At 33.7% G+C, this 17,181-nt stretch overlaps 3 protein-coding genes across 3 annotated transcripts in view; 2 read left to right on the top strand and 1 right to left on the bottom strand.

The window, feature by feature from the left end:
• Positions 1 to 1,448: 1,448 nt before the first annotated feature.
• Positions 1,449 to 10,702, top strand: LOC140750469 (ATP-dependent DNA helicase DDX11). The gene is made up of 13 exons (XM_073084008.1): positions 1,449 to 1,826; positions 2,131 to 2,474; positions 4,545 to 4,711; positions 5,040 to 5,280; positions 5,770 to 6,037; positions 6,358 to 6,671; positions 7,340 to 7,522; positions 7,964 to 8,164; positions 8,378 to 8,566; positions 9,127 to 9,233; positions 9,590 to 9,750; positions 10,022 to 10,122; positions 10,547 to 10,702. The coding sequence occupies exons 1-13, from the start codon at positions 1,577 to 1,579 to the stop codon at positions 10,628 to 10,630; spliced, it is 2,610 nt and encodes an 869-aa protein (XP_072940109.1). The 5' UTR covers positions 1,449 to 1,576; the 3' UTR covers positions 10,631 to 10,702.
• A 33-nt stretch (positions 10,703 to 10,735) lies between these two features.
• Positions 10,736 to 13,772, bottom strand: LOC140750472 (NAD-dependent protein deacylase sirtuin-5, mitochondrial). Its single transcript, XM_073084011.1, has 4 exons — positions 13,356 to 13,772; positions 12,798 to 12,992; positions 11,764 to 11,923; positions 10,736 to 11,413 (listed from the first exon to the last, which is right to left on the bottom strand). Exons 1-4 carry the CDS (start codon positions 13,668 to 13,670, stop codon positions 11,208 to 11,210), a joined length of 876 nt encoding a protein of 291 aa, XP_072940112.1. The 5' UTR covers positions 13,671 to 13,772; the 3' UTR covers positions 10,736 to 11,207.
• A 1,543-nt stretch (positions 13,773 to 15,315) lies between these two features.
• LOC140750470 (uncharacterized) overlaps positions 15,316 to 17,181 on the top strand; it is a 100,221-nt gene continuing 98,355 nt past the window's right edge. The window contains exon 1 of the mRNA XM_073084009.1: positions 15,316 to 15,461. The gene's annotated coding sequence lies outside the window, so the exon portion shown is untranslated. The remainder of the gene's footprint in view (positions 15,462 to 17,181) is intronic.

The raw sequence follows: 17,181 nt of genomic DNA, 5'->3' as shown, positions 1-17,181 counted from the left end.
GCTGACCTGCATCAGAAAGACAAGCTCGCCCTAAACACCATACTAGTCCACAAATCTGTGGTTTCCACATTCTGTGATCCAAACAACCGGTATAAATTAAGCTCCCACATCCTTGTTAAACAAGTATTAAAAGCTATAAGCTTAGCTAAACCTAAACTCTTAAAACCACCCATTTGGGATATAGATACCTTCGCGAATTACTTGGCAACGAAAAACCCAGACACTAAAAACTTATATGAAGCATCATGTCACACCGCATCTATTTTACTTTTATGCTCGGGAAGACGTATTCATGATTTAACTTTATTAAAAATTTCCCCCGAACATTGTATTATATCTGAAGAATACATAATCTTGAAACCAACCTTTGGGTCAAAAACAGATTCGATCACCCATCGGCAGTCTTACTGGAAGCTCATAAAAAATACAACTAATAAGGCTCTGGACCCCGTTCATTGGATTCGTCTCTTGATACAACTATCGCAACATAGAAGACTTTCATCCGCAATGAGTGAATGTCTATTTCTGACAACTGCAGGTCAAGCAAAGCCCGCATCAAATACGGTGATATCAGGCTGGGTGAAGCGTTATTTAAAAGAGGCCAAAATTGATGCGAGCCCTGGAAGTTGTAGATCAGCAGTGGCGTCGAAGAATTGGCTTGAAAACTTTTCTCTTAATAATATATTGGCTAGGGGAAATTGGAGGTCTGCTAATACTTTCATAAAGTTCTATCAACGGGAAGTTGAACCTTCATCAGACAACCGTAATGAAACGTTGATTACAAATTTATTTTCTCCTAATGATTGAAATCAATATACAGTGATTACTTATTCTTGGAAAAATTATACTTATGTTGTAATATAATTTAATTACAGAAATATATTATTTTTGGTTGAAATCTAAAAATAGTTTCATTATGACATCACCTTGGCGTCCTCTCTCACCAGGCGAAAACAAACAAATCTCTCATGTTTTATTAGGTTTGGAAGAACGGTCAAGTTAGTTTAATAGTGACGTTTTACCTTACAATAAAACGTTTATTAAACATACTTACCTTCTTCCAAACCTAATACTCCAACTCTGCCTGGTGAAAACATGCGAGCCAATGATCGCAAGAGGCATTGCAGCTACCTGCAAACCTCTGCCACGGTGAGAGAGGGTCGCCGGACCGTTAGAAAGGGACGGATAGATAGGTAAGACAGAGACCACGAATAGGAAACGTTCGGAAAGTCAAGTACGCTACTCTCATGTTTTATTAGGTTTGGAAGAAGGTAAGTATGTTTAATAAACGTTTTATTGTAAGGTAAAACGTCACTATTAATCAATTAAAACTAACCGATGAAACTAAAATCGGTTATTTTTTAATATCACTTATTCAAACTCAGCTGTTTTGTCATTGTCAGTGCTGTCACTAACTCACTACTGTCAGAATATAACTTGGCTTACTTGGCGCTAAAGTTAGTAAGTAGTAACTCATATCAAAATAAGTTTGTAATTCGTAGTCAGGGAATTTTTATCCTTAATTCACTTTACGATGTACGTTTGAATAATAATAATAATTTAAGACTAAGTGATTATGTCAAATATGGATCTCAATTTCCCGTTTCCATTTCAACCTTATGCGATTCAAGAAAAGTTTATGAAAGAACTTTACGCTACTATTGATGGCAATAGGCTGGGTATCTTTGAGAGTCCTACAGGGACTGGTAAATCTTTGAGTATATGTTGTAGTGCACTTCAGTGGTTAAAAGATAGCAATAGAAAAGTTCTTGAGGATTTAGAGAAAGAGATACAGGAACTAAAGAACGAAATTGCCAGTCAAGCAGGTAAGAATCTATGTAGAGTATATACATAGAGTATTATGTAGAGTGTATGTGCAAGAAATTAAATTTTCAGTTTATTTTACTGCATATATTTTCGAGTTTTTATGTTTGTTGGTATGCACATTGTTATTGTTTAATGTATTGAAATCAAATCTATGTTACCATTTATATGTAATGAAGTAAATCTAAAATCTACTTCCATTACCTTTGTAATATGACTATATTTTTTGTTTGTGTTTACTAGCAACGAAGTGGAATTGTTTAAATAATTAAGTGTTACATAAGACCTCATATCTTCCCATTTCAGATGCCGATGACTGGCTTCAACAAGAATACGAGAAGATTAAAAAGAACCAAACACTTATAGCTTTACAAAATAAACTGGATAAAATGAAAAGAAAAATGGCAGCCTTCAGTGAGTTACAGAAAAGAGTTGCCAAGCAAAAATCAAATATTACTAATAAAAGTGATTACTTTCAAGCTGACAAACAAAAGAATATGAGAGATGAGACAGCTGGAGATAAAGAGAATGTTCTAGAAGAAAATAGTGGTGAAGATATAGATCTGATTCTGGATGATTATGATAAAGGAAGTGATCAGTCTGATGATGAGGAAGACATAATTGATGAAGATGATGATCCATTTACAAAGGTAATAAAGGAGATGTTTCATTTTCGGTCATCTCATGTACACTATATCTAAAAAACACGAATAATTTGTATAATTGAAGAAAAATACACATATATTTTGATAACCTAAAGTATTCCTGTTTAAAAATATTTAAAATAAGCATTCCTCGTTGAAATATTAAATATGGCGGAATACTGTCAATGTCATGTTTTCAAAACTGTCGATGTCGGTCAGGGAACCTATGTGTACCCCACACATAGGTTACTATACTCTTTGGATGTCGGTAATTCTGAATTTCGCTGTTTTTGTCCTAAAGTTATTGTTACCTTAGTACTTTACAACCTGGCTCTTGTTTTGGGTATCCCGTCATTATTTCTGAATTTAATTAATTATTTATATTTATAATAACAAAACCACCTTTTAAATAGTATCTGGTTTTATAGATGTAAGTGACATGTCAAATTAAAAAAGAAGAAGTTGTCAATTTGATATGTGAAAAATTGGATATATACATATTATATTATAGTCAATGACACGTCTTTATTAGTAGTATATCGATGATTATAGTGGACTCCAATGTAAACGTTGAATAAATATGTACTGATGAGAAGATTCCATTTTAATCCTGAATATGTTTCTGTTCTGTGCTGCTTACGATTTTGGAGTGATTCTACCTTACTTGTTTACCCAGCTTATGTTTTATGGACTCTTGTGATTTTCGTGCGATCGCTGTGGATTGTGTTGACAAGGATTCAATATCATCAGGTAAAATATACATCAGTTAGTATTAATCGTGAAATAATCGTTAATAATTTTAAACTAGAGAAGCTAATCCTTTTACATATCCCTTTTTAGATAATTACATTAGCAAGACAAGGACATTCTTGGGATGACAAAATAATCAGTTATTATTGCAACTGCATCGCTGGGCAACGAACCGTACTCGTAGGTAGTTGCGCTCACATTATGACCATTGTTTGATGTTTGGGCTGAGCTCGTCACAGGATATTACAGAACCTGCTACATGATTGGATGAAAATATTGATAAGGGAAGATATTTAAAATGAATAAATAATGTATCTAAGTGAAGAATAAGTAAAATATTATCAAATGTGTACTTAAAGTTGTTTTATTTACACACTTAAATGTTTTAACTAAAATATATTGGTATAGAAGTACATTTTGGTTTATTTTGGTATGTTTGTTTTAAGTAAAGATTTATGAAAGTAAATATAATTAATGTTTATAAAATATAGGTATTGGTTCTTAATACATAGGTACAATACAATATTTATACATCTACGCCCATTCGCGTAAAAATATATTAAAAAGTATATAATGTATATAGTAAGTTAAAATAGAATGACAGATGACATTATTACGGTAATCATTACCGCCATGATGTTTTTCCACTATTGTGTTGCAAGTTTAAGTGTAAATTATTGTTTTTTAACAATTAAACGAACATGATTTGAAGAAAATAAACCCCTACGAATTGTTCTTTGCAAGTTTTCTTACTTTTTAGTATAGTGTACAAAAGGTGGCCGGGAGCCCATACATTTTGAAACATCTCCTTTACAAAGTCTTTGTTACAGGTTGTAGTTTGATGATAAAAACTGGTAGTCATGGCTTAATGCACCCTGTTAAACATGTCAAGAATATCATAAATTCTATAGTCTTTGACCAATTACTGTCCCTCTGCTGGACACAGGATTCTTCTCTGAATGGGAGAGATGTAGTGTACTGAGCTGGTTAACTGCAGATTGGTAGACTTCATACTCCCTAGATAACTTATTTCTTAACAACTTAGATGTGTACTTTCCACATGTTTTCTTCCACTATTTGTCATGATTTCGTTCACATTTTTACAAAAGTAATTAATTTTGAATATCCTTTTTAATACATTTTAATAAAAATCTTTGTAAAAATTTGTGTTACGTGCCTGAAATCCATACCTCGAACCTCAGACTCTCCAATTGAGATGCAGTTTCTAACCACTAAGCTACACCTGCACTTGACTGTATGTACTACATACATGCTATACTTCTATTTATATAATTATGCTAGAATAAATTGTTTATCTTACTACAGATCTACATCAGCAGTAGGACTCACAGTCAGCTCTCACAGTTTGTGGGTGAAATTAAGAGAACAGTGTTTAATGCTGACACAAGAGTTGTTACACTTGCATCCAGACAACATTACTGCATCAACTCTGAGGTGGCTAGACTGAAGAATGTTAATTTGATTAATGAAAGGTTTGCAATTTTAAAATAGATTTTTATTATTCTGTTTTTAACTGGTTTTTTCCTTTATGTTATGTATGTGATGCTTATAAATGTTCTTATTTTGTGACAAGAACAAATCTCTTTCTATTCTTTAGAGAGCATGTTAAATAGTAAGATGCAGTGGAGTAATCATTCTCACTAAAGGGATATTAATGGTCAGCAGTGAGATAGAAATATTTTAATGATGAGGTTGCTGATTAACCAACAATCTGTATCATTAAAACTTTATTACTAATAAATCATTTGATTACTTTATTATTAACTGACAGAATTACTAATACCTAATTTATTAAACCAGATGTCTAGACATGCAAAAATCAAAGTCAAAACCTACATTAAAAGGAGATGATGGCAGAGTCATCAAGAAAACCAAAACAAAGGCCTGTACTGCATGTCCTTACTACAATCAGAGCAATATCACTCGCTTGAAGGAGAGGCTACTAGTTGATATACTAGATATGGAAGATTTGGTGAAATGTGGCAAGGAGTTAAAGGCTTGTCCGTATTATGCGTCGAGAATGGCCTTGGATGATGCAGAGGTACATTTCGAAATAAATAGGTGTAGTTTTGAAAGCATAAATCAGAACGAGATTCTATATTACATTTGTTACATATGGAATTACTTGAGGTTCACAGCAAATGTTTTACTGCACCTATAACTTGGGACACCTCTAAAATATTCTGAGTTTTATTCCTAGAGGAAACAGCATTAGTAATATTTATTTTTGTTTGTTTGGCATTCCAGTTTAGAACCCTGTATTGCAAATAACTGGGTAGAGTCCGCGCCAAACTGCTAGTCGGATATAGAAACAAGTCGCGTCGTAACAGCAAATTGCAGATATTAGCGGGATGAAGACAGCGCGGGACCCCGGCACCCTCCGATGCCAGCTCTCTGCTACGTTAGAGTGCCCTTACGTTACGCAGTATATGCTTACTAAACGTGCGCGCAACAACTTCAGGGCGGACTAGAAGTTTGGCGCGGACTATATATTGTTAACACTATAATAATACTTCTGCTAATTTTTTAGGTAGTCCTCATAAGCCATGCTGGGATAGTAAGTTCAGGAGCCAGATCAGGAATATCCCTTAAACTGCAAAACAATGTGCTCATACTAGACGAAGCACATGGGTTAACAGCAGCATTAGAAAATGCACATTCAGCCCCTGTAAGCTTCAAACAAATGTCATCTGTAAAGACATACCTGCAGTTTTACATAAATAAATACAGGTCACGGCTGAGTAGCAAGAATCTGCTGCAGTTGAATCAGATACACTTTGTTGTTGGGAAATTGTTAGGTAAGTCAATGGTTACATGAAAGCTCATCCAGTCCACATCTCCACTTCATTTAACTTTGTTGGAGAACCTGAAATTTATTTCAGGCACTTGGACCCTCAGATATTGGTATAAGATTTTATTTTAGATAGCGAGACAAATTATATCAGCATATACCGTTTTGATGCTATGAAAAGTTATAGGTATTAAAATAGGTCACATATTTGTTTATTTAATATACAATGCCTATGATAAACAAGCTTATCTGGATGAAACTTTTAACATCATAATAATGATCAAGTACCAATATGAAATAGTTTTTTTCTATTTTTAATTATTTTAGGTATGATCAAACCTCCAAGTGAGAAAAAACAAGAGGCACACATATTCACATTGGAAGACTTTGTTATAAAGGCAGAAATAGATCATTTAAATCTTAGACCATTGGTAGTATTCTGTAGAACTACAAGACTAGCGCCAAAATTACACGGATTTTCTATGAGGTACAATCAGCAAGTTTTGGAGGAAGAAAACAAGAAAAGTACAGTCAGCAAAAAAAGTTCCTTGCAAGAGTTCTTGAGTAATATATCTAAGAAGAAAAATGATAAAGAAATTGTGGAGGAGGAAGTTAAAATAGATACTAAACCGAACTCACTGGTAATCTACACTAATATTATAAAGAGGAAAACTTTGTTTGTTTGTTTGGTTGTAATGAATAGGCTCAAAAACTAATGGACCGATTTTAAAAATTCTTTCACCATTCGAAAGCTACATTATCCACGAATAACATAGGCTATATTTTATATGAAATATATTTGATAAATAGATTTTGAGGCGGTACAAAGGTTGCCGGATCTGCTAGTTACATATAAATAGAAGATACAAATTTCATTTTCCTCTTTATTGATTTTTGTATTGTAATGCAATATACAAAACAGAACGTGGCGCACTGTGCAATGTGCGTATCGTTTAAAACCGATTTATTTCAGGCAACCAAAAAAAGTCACATTTAACTTAAATATTTAGTTAATGTTACATAAAAATATATGTCATGTTGTAAGTTGTAATAATATTTAATATGAAAATGGTGACAAAGAATAACATGGCATATTTGATATTTTAATTAATTTGGTCACAAAATATATCAAACCCAGTATCTAATTACAATATATTTCACATCACCTTGCACAAAAAATACCTTGCATTAGACTCACATCTTGCTGATATTCTCTCAGCTTACACAACTCATTCATCTGAAGATATTATAGTAATTATAAAACCGAGCCTTTATCATATAAGCCACATTTCCAAAACCCAAATTCCAGGTACCCACAGAAACATCGGCGGGGAGCGGTCTATACGCACTACTGGATTTCCTAGAAATGCTTTGCGATCGGAGCGAAAACGGTCGTGTTCTAGTGCAGTGCGATGAGGACACCGGGCTGTTAAAGTATTTGTTGTTAAACCCAGCTGAGCATTTTGCCGAGGTTGTCCAACAGTGTCGATCTGTGAGTGGTTAGCTCTATATTTAACGCTATATGTAATCAATACATTTTCGTAGAACAACCTTTTACAACCTTTTATTTAGTTTCACCTGTCCCGATGTTTGTAATGAAATCTTGCAAGCTAAATTTCACCTACTTCCCAGTGTCCGATTGAGCTGAAATTTGGCATGTATCTTTATTCCAATTTGCAAAAGAATTATAAAATGGTGATACATACAATAAGAGAAATATAGTAGAGTAGAAAGTCCATAACATTAAATCACAGATTATAATGACCCTTGTATAAGATAAATGAGGCAAACCTGCGTCCCGTGGCGGTACCTATACCGAGTTCGAGGTTCCATCCCCGGCCGGGAAAACATGATGATAAACTTTGATTTGTTTTGATTTCATCTGTTCGGAATCTTAGTCTAATGTTGCAACTTTACAAAGTTTTACTTTCAGGTGGTAGTAGCAGGGGGCACAATGGAGCCGATAAATGAATTTCGCTCACTACTAACTAATAATAGTCCCAGTGGTGATGTGAATGTGGTGAAGTGCGAGCATGTAGTACCAGCGGAGAATGTTCTGGGTATTTGTCTCTCTAAAGGACCCACTAATGTTAGTTTGAATTTCTCGTATGAAAACCGTACGTCGAATGAATTGGTGAGTTTTCGGTTTTGTTTAAAAATATTAAACAGTAAAGCAAGTAAAAGTATCCACTTAGTGCAAAGTATTTGACAAATGTATTCAACAAAATCTTAATTATTTTAATTCATAAAAAAATACTTGGTTTGTTAAGTTTTATCTTGGAAATCCATAAATGGCTAAATTTTTGATACAAATTCTGAAATCAATTCAAAGTTATTAAAATTACAGTTAACTGAAGTCGGTCGTATTCTAAGGAATATATGCAGTATAGTCCCCGGTGGGGTGGTGTGTTTCCTGCCATCATACTCTTATGAACAGACTGTGTATGACCATTTGAAGAATAGTAAGGTTATCGATATTATTTCAAAGAAAAAGTCGATATTTCGCGAACCAAAATCTGCTAATGAAGTTGATCAGGTATTTATTAATAAACTTACATAAATTAATTATGTATTTATTAGACAGATGTACCTACACACAGTCCGCGCCAAACTGCTAGTCCGCCCTGAAGTTGTTGCGAGCAGGTGTAAATCACCCACTCAACCGTGGGATGATATATTTTTCATATTTTTTAATTATTCTATTATGTTTTAAATAAAATTATATTATTATGAATAAATATCAAAAATCCGGGAGGTATTTACCACCTGAGAATCTGCCCGGGCAAAGGGTATCCTCGAGACCCGAAATTTCATGCCCACCGCCCTTATGTTAACATTGCCTTAGATATGAGAGTCCCAGAGGGTATGACGTCCCAGCTGACTGACTGACTGACTGAGCAGGTGTAGTCATACAATTTGCAATGGCGACGCGATTCATTTCCATATTCAGAGCGACTATATGTGCCTAAGCTGAAATCAAACCCAAAACCTTTTGCATGGCAGATCATCCCTCATTACTGTGTTAAATGCACCTTCAGGATGATAAAAATAATAAATATTTTTTTTTGTGTAATTCCTATTTAACAATTTTTGTAGGTGCTGCAAAAATTTGCTTCTGCAATTAAAAGCAAGAACACAGAACGAACTGGTGCTTTGTTGTTGAGTGTTGTTGGAGGTAAACTAAGCGAGGGACTTAATTTTAGGTAAGTACGTATTATAGTTTAATTTTAGCCGAATTTTATTATATTTGTATCCTTTCTTCAAAATAATAAATCAAGTAAGTGTTACTTTATTGTATAGTAATAATATTTTTTAATAATACTTTTACAATAATACTTTATCGAGGCATTCTAGCTATAATCCTCAGGGATAGCAGCGCCCCTTTAGCCTACCTCAGATAGGAATCTAAACTTAACTGGGATTAATTATAGATGTCCATTAGCGGCAGGAGCCACTTATCATTAGGTGGACCGCATGCTCGTCTGCAACCCCTATTTTATAAAAATAAACCATATTTTATAAAAAAAAATTAAATAAAATAGTCTTGAATGTTTTTCAGTGATGATTTAGGTCGATGTGTCATCGTTGTAGGCATGCCCTACCCAAATGTTAAATCTCCCGAACTTCAAGAGAAAATAGTGTATCTAAACAGAATTAATAGTGGAGCTGGCAGTATTTACTATGAAAATTTATGTATGAAGGCAGTTAATCAATGCATTGGTAAATATTATATATTGTTATTATTTTCCGCCAAATAACTACAGATATATTCATATTTACGATTCATTTTTAAATAATATATGTGATTTTAATAATACTTTATTTTTTAATCTATTATTTTAAATGCACACCAAATATTAAGCACTTATTTTTTGTAATGTAATGTCCAAACTGAAAAAAAAAGTATTTTTAAGTTCTTCTAAGGAATGGGATTCCTATATTGTTTAAGAAGTTAATGTGCTAAATACTAATCAAAATTATTATATTTCAGGTCGAGCAGTAAGACATGCGAACGATTACGCTTGCGTGTTACTTGTCGACGATAGATATTCGCGCCCAAATACCATTTCTGCTCTACCCTCATTTGTTCAGGTACTGTAAATACAATGATTAATCTCTAGGAATGTATTGCTGGATAGAGCATCCTAAGGGGGCTTTGCTGTACTCACAGTGCTTGACTTAGTAGCCCTTAGCTAGTATAGTATAGCCCTTTAATTATTTTAGTTACTTCCAAAGATTATTTAATACTATGTAACATTAAAATGCCAGATAGTTATTTGTATTTACAAACTATTGTATTGCAAGAGGCTGGCGATTGTTGATGATGAATCTGATTAAATAGATTTACAATAAAATGTTTTGAGTCTTCTGAAATTACTGTGGTTATTTTTATGGTTTTTCTTATATTAAGAGATGTTTACATGCCACATATGTATCCCACTGCTTGTGTTAGTAATATCTGTAGTATTTATTGATTTGATCTATGTTGGTAAATAATATTGATCTTTCCTTTCAGAAATCATTACTATCAAATTGCACCTTTGGACAAAGTATAGGCAGTATAGCAAAGTTCTTTTCAAGACATAAAGCCAAAAAATGATTGCATCCATATATTTTGCATTCTGGTGATCTGTGATGTGATAATTATTAATAAAACTTTTTATATTTTTTATTACATAGTTTTATTTAAAACCCTGTAAATGAAAGATTTCAAACTACTGGTTACAGAATTACTTCGACATACAATCCTTATTTCAATTTTATAAAACCATAGCTTAAAATTATATGAACAGTTTAAATAATTCATAATATATACAAAATAAATTGTGGCTAAGCCACCTGTACAATTATGTACATAATAAACATTAAAAATGAATAAATACATGTCCAATTATTTTAAAATCGAGCTAAAAAGTCAGACTTTTCAATATATAGGTTTCAGGTTTCAATCAATAATACATATGCTCAATAATATCCTGATTTGTCTCAATAAAAATTGTAAAATTAAATGGCATGATTTCTGTTGGCTTTTTTCTCATTTTTCACAATGTGTGAGCAAGATATGTTATGCTAATGATATATTTATTGATAGATATTGTTTTAAAAGCCATTACTTAGATTACAATCTTACAAGTAAAGTGAAAGCCCTTAGCGCTATATCATAATTAATTCACAAATTAATCAGCCAAAGCTTGTGGTAACGTGGTTCCACAGGGACCTTCGAAATAGTAGTGGAAGTCGGGAGTACCAGGTGTGGTTTCTAGGTTGAATTCAGCAACAATAGCCCCCCTTGCTGCTGCCTGAGGGGCAAACATTGCAGCTGGGTAGACCACGGATGATGTGCCCACAACTAAACACACATCGCACGCCTCCATAGCTTCACCTGGAAAAAAATATTTTTTCAGTGGTTCTCAACTGGCAAATAAGCATAATATTAATAAAGTGTTTATATAAGTAAGCTTATGGTGAGTGGTGTTCTGTAAGACAAATATTTGCATTACTATAGTGTTATTGGATGAATCCTATTTTGAATAATCACCTTATAGGGTGTTAGTTATGTCAGTGAAAAAGTAGAGACTAATGTGAATTTGATATACTTCTTAAAATTTACTTTTAAGTAACAGTTAATTGTAGAGAACTCTGTAAAGTAGACTACTTACATATCTCAATCTTTAAGCAGTTATAGTCGTTTACAACCTATATTCTCCACTTTAGTAGAGTAACATAACTTACCAGCACTATCTAAAACAGCTGATTCCAAGTTCTCCCCAAACCAGACTATGTGAGGTCTTAATAGCCCACCACATGATGTCTTCTTACAATGTGGTAGGTCTTTCACTGGTATGTCAGAGCCAACTATATTTTCATCAGGTGCTCCTTTGTTTGCTAATGCCTGTAAAATTAAAATATGAATATTTACTCGGTACTTAGGGTTCACATTATGTTTATGTGAACAAACTATATAAGTTCCTTCATTTATCTGTCTGACTGTTTATGAATAACTTAATATTCACTCTGTATTTACATAAAATGTTAAAAAAAATTTTATACTTGTGTATTATTTATCATATTGTACTGACAAATAAGAATGTATAGTCTGATTCATAATTAGGTGTCCAAAATGTAAACAAAGAAATGTCATTGTCAAAATTCGATTACAGGTATTGTAAACCTTAACAAATTAACAAGAAACGAAAAATTTCACAAAATTCAACATAAAACAAAAACTTAATAACTGCACACAATTAAAAAAAACGCGCTACGAAAACTAGAAAAAAATCGAGTTCGATCACGATCACAAAAATGAATAATATCAACTACGAAACTTAAAAATGGCGACACAAAAGGATGCCGATTGTGTGACCATTATCACAATTTAATTTTCTCTCATAAATCTTGTTTTTTATTATTATTACTGTATGAAATGGAATTGAGTTAATATAAATATTGGAAAATGTGAATTGATTTTAATTTATTTAGATTATTATTTTATTATCGATGTATTAATTTAATATTGTCAAAAATAAGAAACTACCATTTGACACATATTTTCTTGATAGGTCAACACCTTTGTTTACATTTTGGACACCTAATTATGAATCGGACTATAGACTATTTGATTATATATTGCCAGTGTTACCCAAACATAGACATCTGTAATGTTATGTGATTGCAGTTTGCCTTAAGTCAAGCCATTATAAGTAATCAGCAATTATATTTCTAATATATAATAGTCAAGACATTATAAAGTTTATACAATGCCTTACCTCGCATATAGGGCTCTCAGTATTAACTAGTACTTCCCTACATTTAGTGCAGCGAGTTTTGTACAAGTTGCCATGAAGTTCTATCAGGGACTTGGTGCCAGCTCTTGCATGCAACCCATCCACATTTTGTGTTATTACAGTTATATTTTTCTCATGACCATGTTTAGCTTCATAATTGGCTATGGCTATATGCCCCTGAAATATAATAATGTTAAAAATTACTTAAAATATTTTGATTATTTGTTGAATGTTGGCAAAATAGTAAGATAAGTTGATGGTATTCAGGTCAGGAATATTGTGTAGTATCTAATGTATATATTGGTGTAACATACATAGGGTTCAGAGTTAGAGCAGTGAGGGCAATTCAGATTTTTGTTCTCTTTCTGTTATCAATCCCAAGTAGGACTACTGTTTTATTTGAGGCCACAGAAACTATCATAATATCATGTGGATTGCATGTTTATCTGCAATCAATCAAGGACATACCGACTTAAAAACAATTGTTTGTGTAAAATACTGTAAGTGAGTAAGCGTTTACAAGAATATTTGACTACTTACTGCATTAGGCTGCGCCTTAGCCGCAACTTCTCGTCTATAGTGATAAAACTCCCAAACAAGACTGGGACTACTTTTAAACGCTTCTGGAGTCGCTAAAGATGAGGCCTGGTACTTCCTCCAGTACCCACCTGCTCCTCTAAACGTTGGTATTCCACTTTCCGCGCTGATGCCGGCCCCGGATAAAAAGACTATATTTTTAGCCCCCTTTAAAACTTCCCTAAACTTTGCCATATCACTAGATTGTCTCACAGCCATCTTACTAAGCGCATTACAAGCAACTATTCTACTTAATTTCCTTATCAACCTTATGTTCATAATATGAATATGGATAGAAATTACGTATACAATAGTATGCACGTAATTAAAATATTGTAAATATTTTGCGCAAGTGGATTTCTGTCAATGTCATAGTCAGCTGAGCAATGACGTTTGTACTGTCATAATCGTAACATTAAATTCAGAAATTGAATACGAACACTAATTTAAAAAAAGCGTGTTAATAATGAAAATTATAAATGATGGTCATAGATGATGATAGTAAAATATAAATTTCAATATATTTAAGTTAGTACCATCCAAATATTGTAAATCCAAGTTCATATGTTGTAGTTCATTGTAGTCATTGTTCTTGTTCATTGTAGTCTAGTGATCATTATAGGTATGGCGACTTCCCGCTACTCGACAAGAGATGGCGCCACGAGTATTCTGAATCACGCTATTGAAGTTTTCTAAATATCCTGCATATATACAAGTTCCGAACTGAGACTGTTGGAGCACGGCCGCTCCCCGGGCATGATCACCTCGCCCAGCGGGAGATCTCCCTTTGCCAAATAGGTACTTATAGTGTTATAATAGAAGATACAAATATATGAGTAAAAGAAAATCATTTAAAACTATTATTTTTTGGAAGATTTGACCAGCGAAAGTGCTAGCAGCCCACCTGATGGAAATAGTCATTATCGTCCATGGACATCTGCGACCATCTCCGAAAATAATAATCACAAATGCTTCGCCTCTTTTAAGGACTATTTTGTCAACTTATGTGAAAGTCAGCCGGCATTCACACCGTCCCACCGAACGGCACCTCTTCGTTGGAACTACAAATTTTAACAAAAATTGATCTACAAACTCGTTAGAAAAGTGTGGAAACTTGATACGTTTTTCGAAATTTATGATAACTTCCATGGGACATTTGTCTATCAGGGATTTTTGGAACCAAACTAATGCGCTAATAAGTGTCTTTTGATGAGACAAAAATATATTTGGTGGTATTATAACTGATCTGGTTGAATCCATATTTTTCAACCATTTAATTACGTACACGTACGTTTCAACCGTTTAATTAAGTACAAGAAGTTACACCTACATGCCGTTTTATCCAGTAAAAGTTTGGAAAAGTTTTACACAACAATTTTCATCTCGAATACTGGATCCTGTGGGATGGTAACTACATTTTAGACACAAATTTGATTAACAAATTTCTGAAACAGTATTAAAATATGTTTTCGTTTGCAGACAGCACAACAATAACCTTTGAGGATGCCTATAAGCTTGAAGCTTACTCATTCTTTCATCTTCACTATGATTATCTTCGTGTCTAATATGGATACATCAAGTATTCTTTTACAGATTCGGACGCATAGCCGATAACTGGTATTTTAAAATTGCTTAAATACTGAACGGTTAATAAACTTTAAGTACATAAATTTATACTTATCAGTAAAGATTGACTGGAAGGAAACATTCATGACTGTCGTGGTGCAACCGAAGCTTGTTGATTGAAAGGATTTCCTTGCGATTCGTCCGAGATAAAAAAATGCTTAATATACTAACGAACCAATATACGTAGGGAGTGCGAACTAGAACAATGGGAGCAAATCAAGGAAGTTTTTTGCACAGGTCTGCTGCGGCATAATGAATACCCAACACCTGTGAAGCCTATGCTTTGTGAATTGGCATTGACGTCATTGGTTCGTTGGCGCATGCGTGGACCAACGTCGCCATTACCACGCGAGAGGATAACAGAACGTGTCGTGCAGGTTTCACGGGCGGTCGTTTCAACCCCACGAAACGAAACTTCGCATTCTACGAAGCGCGGGAAAGCTGGTGAGTTATGCTACGTTATTTTTATTGTATTTACCGTAAAATATTACACGTAAATATAGCGTTAAAAGGTTTGCTACTTTTGCTAGTATTGCGACATTTTTATTACTACGTACAGTTTTTACGTGTTTACATACGTGCGTGGGCGGAGTGATAAGCCTCGCCAATAACTTTTTGCAGACACCGCACTTGATACATTTTGTCATAAATCTGAATAGATGTTCTCTGTTTGGGATTCTGAATATCATTAAGTTAAGTGGATGTCGGGTTGTTTTTCCCGACGAATAAGAATTAAACTAGACATATTCGTGTATATCAAGTCGGAATATACATTGGTAAAACTATAAATTTTTTTGAAAGACTTTTATAAGAAGAACTACTTTTATCTACACGCGTTTGCAGCAGCGGGTAAAAAATATAGGTAAAGGTAAATACAGGTAAGGGTGTTATTTATTTTTTATTATATTATATGTAGGTAGTAAAAAATAAGTTTGTTTAATATTTTTTTAGTTCGTTAAGTTTACTTGACGATTCCTGTGGTCACTATACGGGCACTATACTGACGGTCTATTCAACTATGATCACCTTGTTGAGTATAGGCGACATTTTGATATTTTTTGACTACCTATAGGTTATTCATCACAGACCTTTAATATTCATGCTCATAGTGGACTTAAGCAAATTATTATTTCGGTATTATTTAAGTATCTAAAAACAAATTAGTCAAAATATAGTAGGTAAGTAACTCAAGACACACGGCCACGGTAATGAGTCAGCCTTTGGAAAAAGTGTAGGTACATGAACTACTTTCGTCACCTCTACAATTCAATCAGTAGGTCTAACATGCAGTTTTTCGGGTTCGATTCCCGGTCAGGTTCTATTAACATAATGGACCTACTTTTTGTGTTACATTTTTGTTCTGCGTCTAGGTGTGTTCACGGCATTTAAGAAATTCTTACTGCATTATTATTAATACAACATGAATATAAAAAAAAAATCATAAAGTTATATGTATTTCCATGCTAGGACCACTTAAATGGCTAAACTAATTTTTGAAGATTTATTGGTGAAATCCTGGATCCTAGGGATTTTAAACAAAATTATATACAGTAATACCTCGGACATACACGATTGGTGGGACCGAGTGATAACCGCGTAAGTCGAATTCGCGTAAGTAGGGGTAAACATGTACATACTATCGTATGGTATGATTTCGAATGTGTTGACTTCGCGCAACAAATACAAATGTTTGCATGAATAATTGTAGGGTTAGTAACCTTATTTTTTATAATCGGGAATTGCGGGACACTCAAACCATAAGAGAACCGACGAGATTTGAAAATCGCGTAACTCCGAATTCGCGTAAGTCGGGGCAGCGTAAGTCGGGGCAGCGTAAGTCGGGGCAGCGTAAGTCGAGGTATTACTGTACTTAAAACGTTACTACTGCTTAAAAACAGCAGCGTAAGAAGCTCCATATCACACGTACCTATGTTCTACTCGTATAAAGTGTACCCTTAGCTACCACTTACCTTCATCAGGTAAGTAATTCAATTCAAATGTCAACGAACTCTCTGCAAGATGTTAACTTGGTTTTAATATGTTAAACCCACGTCAGTTTGAAGTCAAATTAGTTTGATATAGATGTAACTCATGTTGACAACGTATAAGACGAGATGGCTACGGCAAGAATTAATAATATAAACTTTAGCTAGGAGGCTTTGAT

This window comes from Epargyreus clarus, unplaced genomic scaffold (genome assembly GCF_041222505.1).
Source record: "Epargyreus clarus isolate Ecla_fem2 unplaced genomic scaffold, WU_Ecla_fem_2.2 ptg000019l, whole genome shotgun sequence".
NCBI classification, from domain to species: Eukaryota; Metazoa; Arthropoda; class Insecta; order Lepidoptera; family Hesperiidae; genus Epargyreus; species Epargyreus clarus.
This window is presented reverse-complemented; position numbering and strand designations above follow the sequence as displayed.

Excerpts from the sequence above, each read along its gene's own strand:
- LOC140750469 (XM_073084008.1), top strand. The coding sequence starts at position 1,577 with ATGTCAAATATGGATCTCAATTTCCCGTTTCCATTTCAACCTTATGCG. Across the intron at positions 1,827-2,130 it reads CGAAATTGCCAGTCAAGCAG|ATGCCGATGACTGGCTTCAA; the intron begins GTAAGAATCTAT and ends TTCCCATTTCAG. Across the intron at positions 2,475-4,544 it reads ATGATGATCCATTTACAAAG|ATCTACATCAGCAGTAGGAC; the intron begins GTAATAAAGGAG and ends ATCTTACTACAG.
- LOC140750472 (XM_073084011.1), bottom strand. The coding sequence starts at position 13,670 with ATGAACATAAGGTTGATAAGGAAATTAAGTAGAATAGTTGCTTGTAAT. Across the intron at positions 12,993-13,355 it reads CTAAGGCGCAGCCTAATGCA|GGGCATATAGCCATAGCCAA; the intron begins GTAAGTAGTCAA and ends ATTATATTTCAG. Across the intron at positions 11,414-11,763 it reads AGCTGTTTTAGATAGTGCTG|GTGAAGCTATGGAGGCGTGC; the intron begins GTAAGTTATGTT and ends ATTTTTTTCCAG.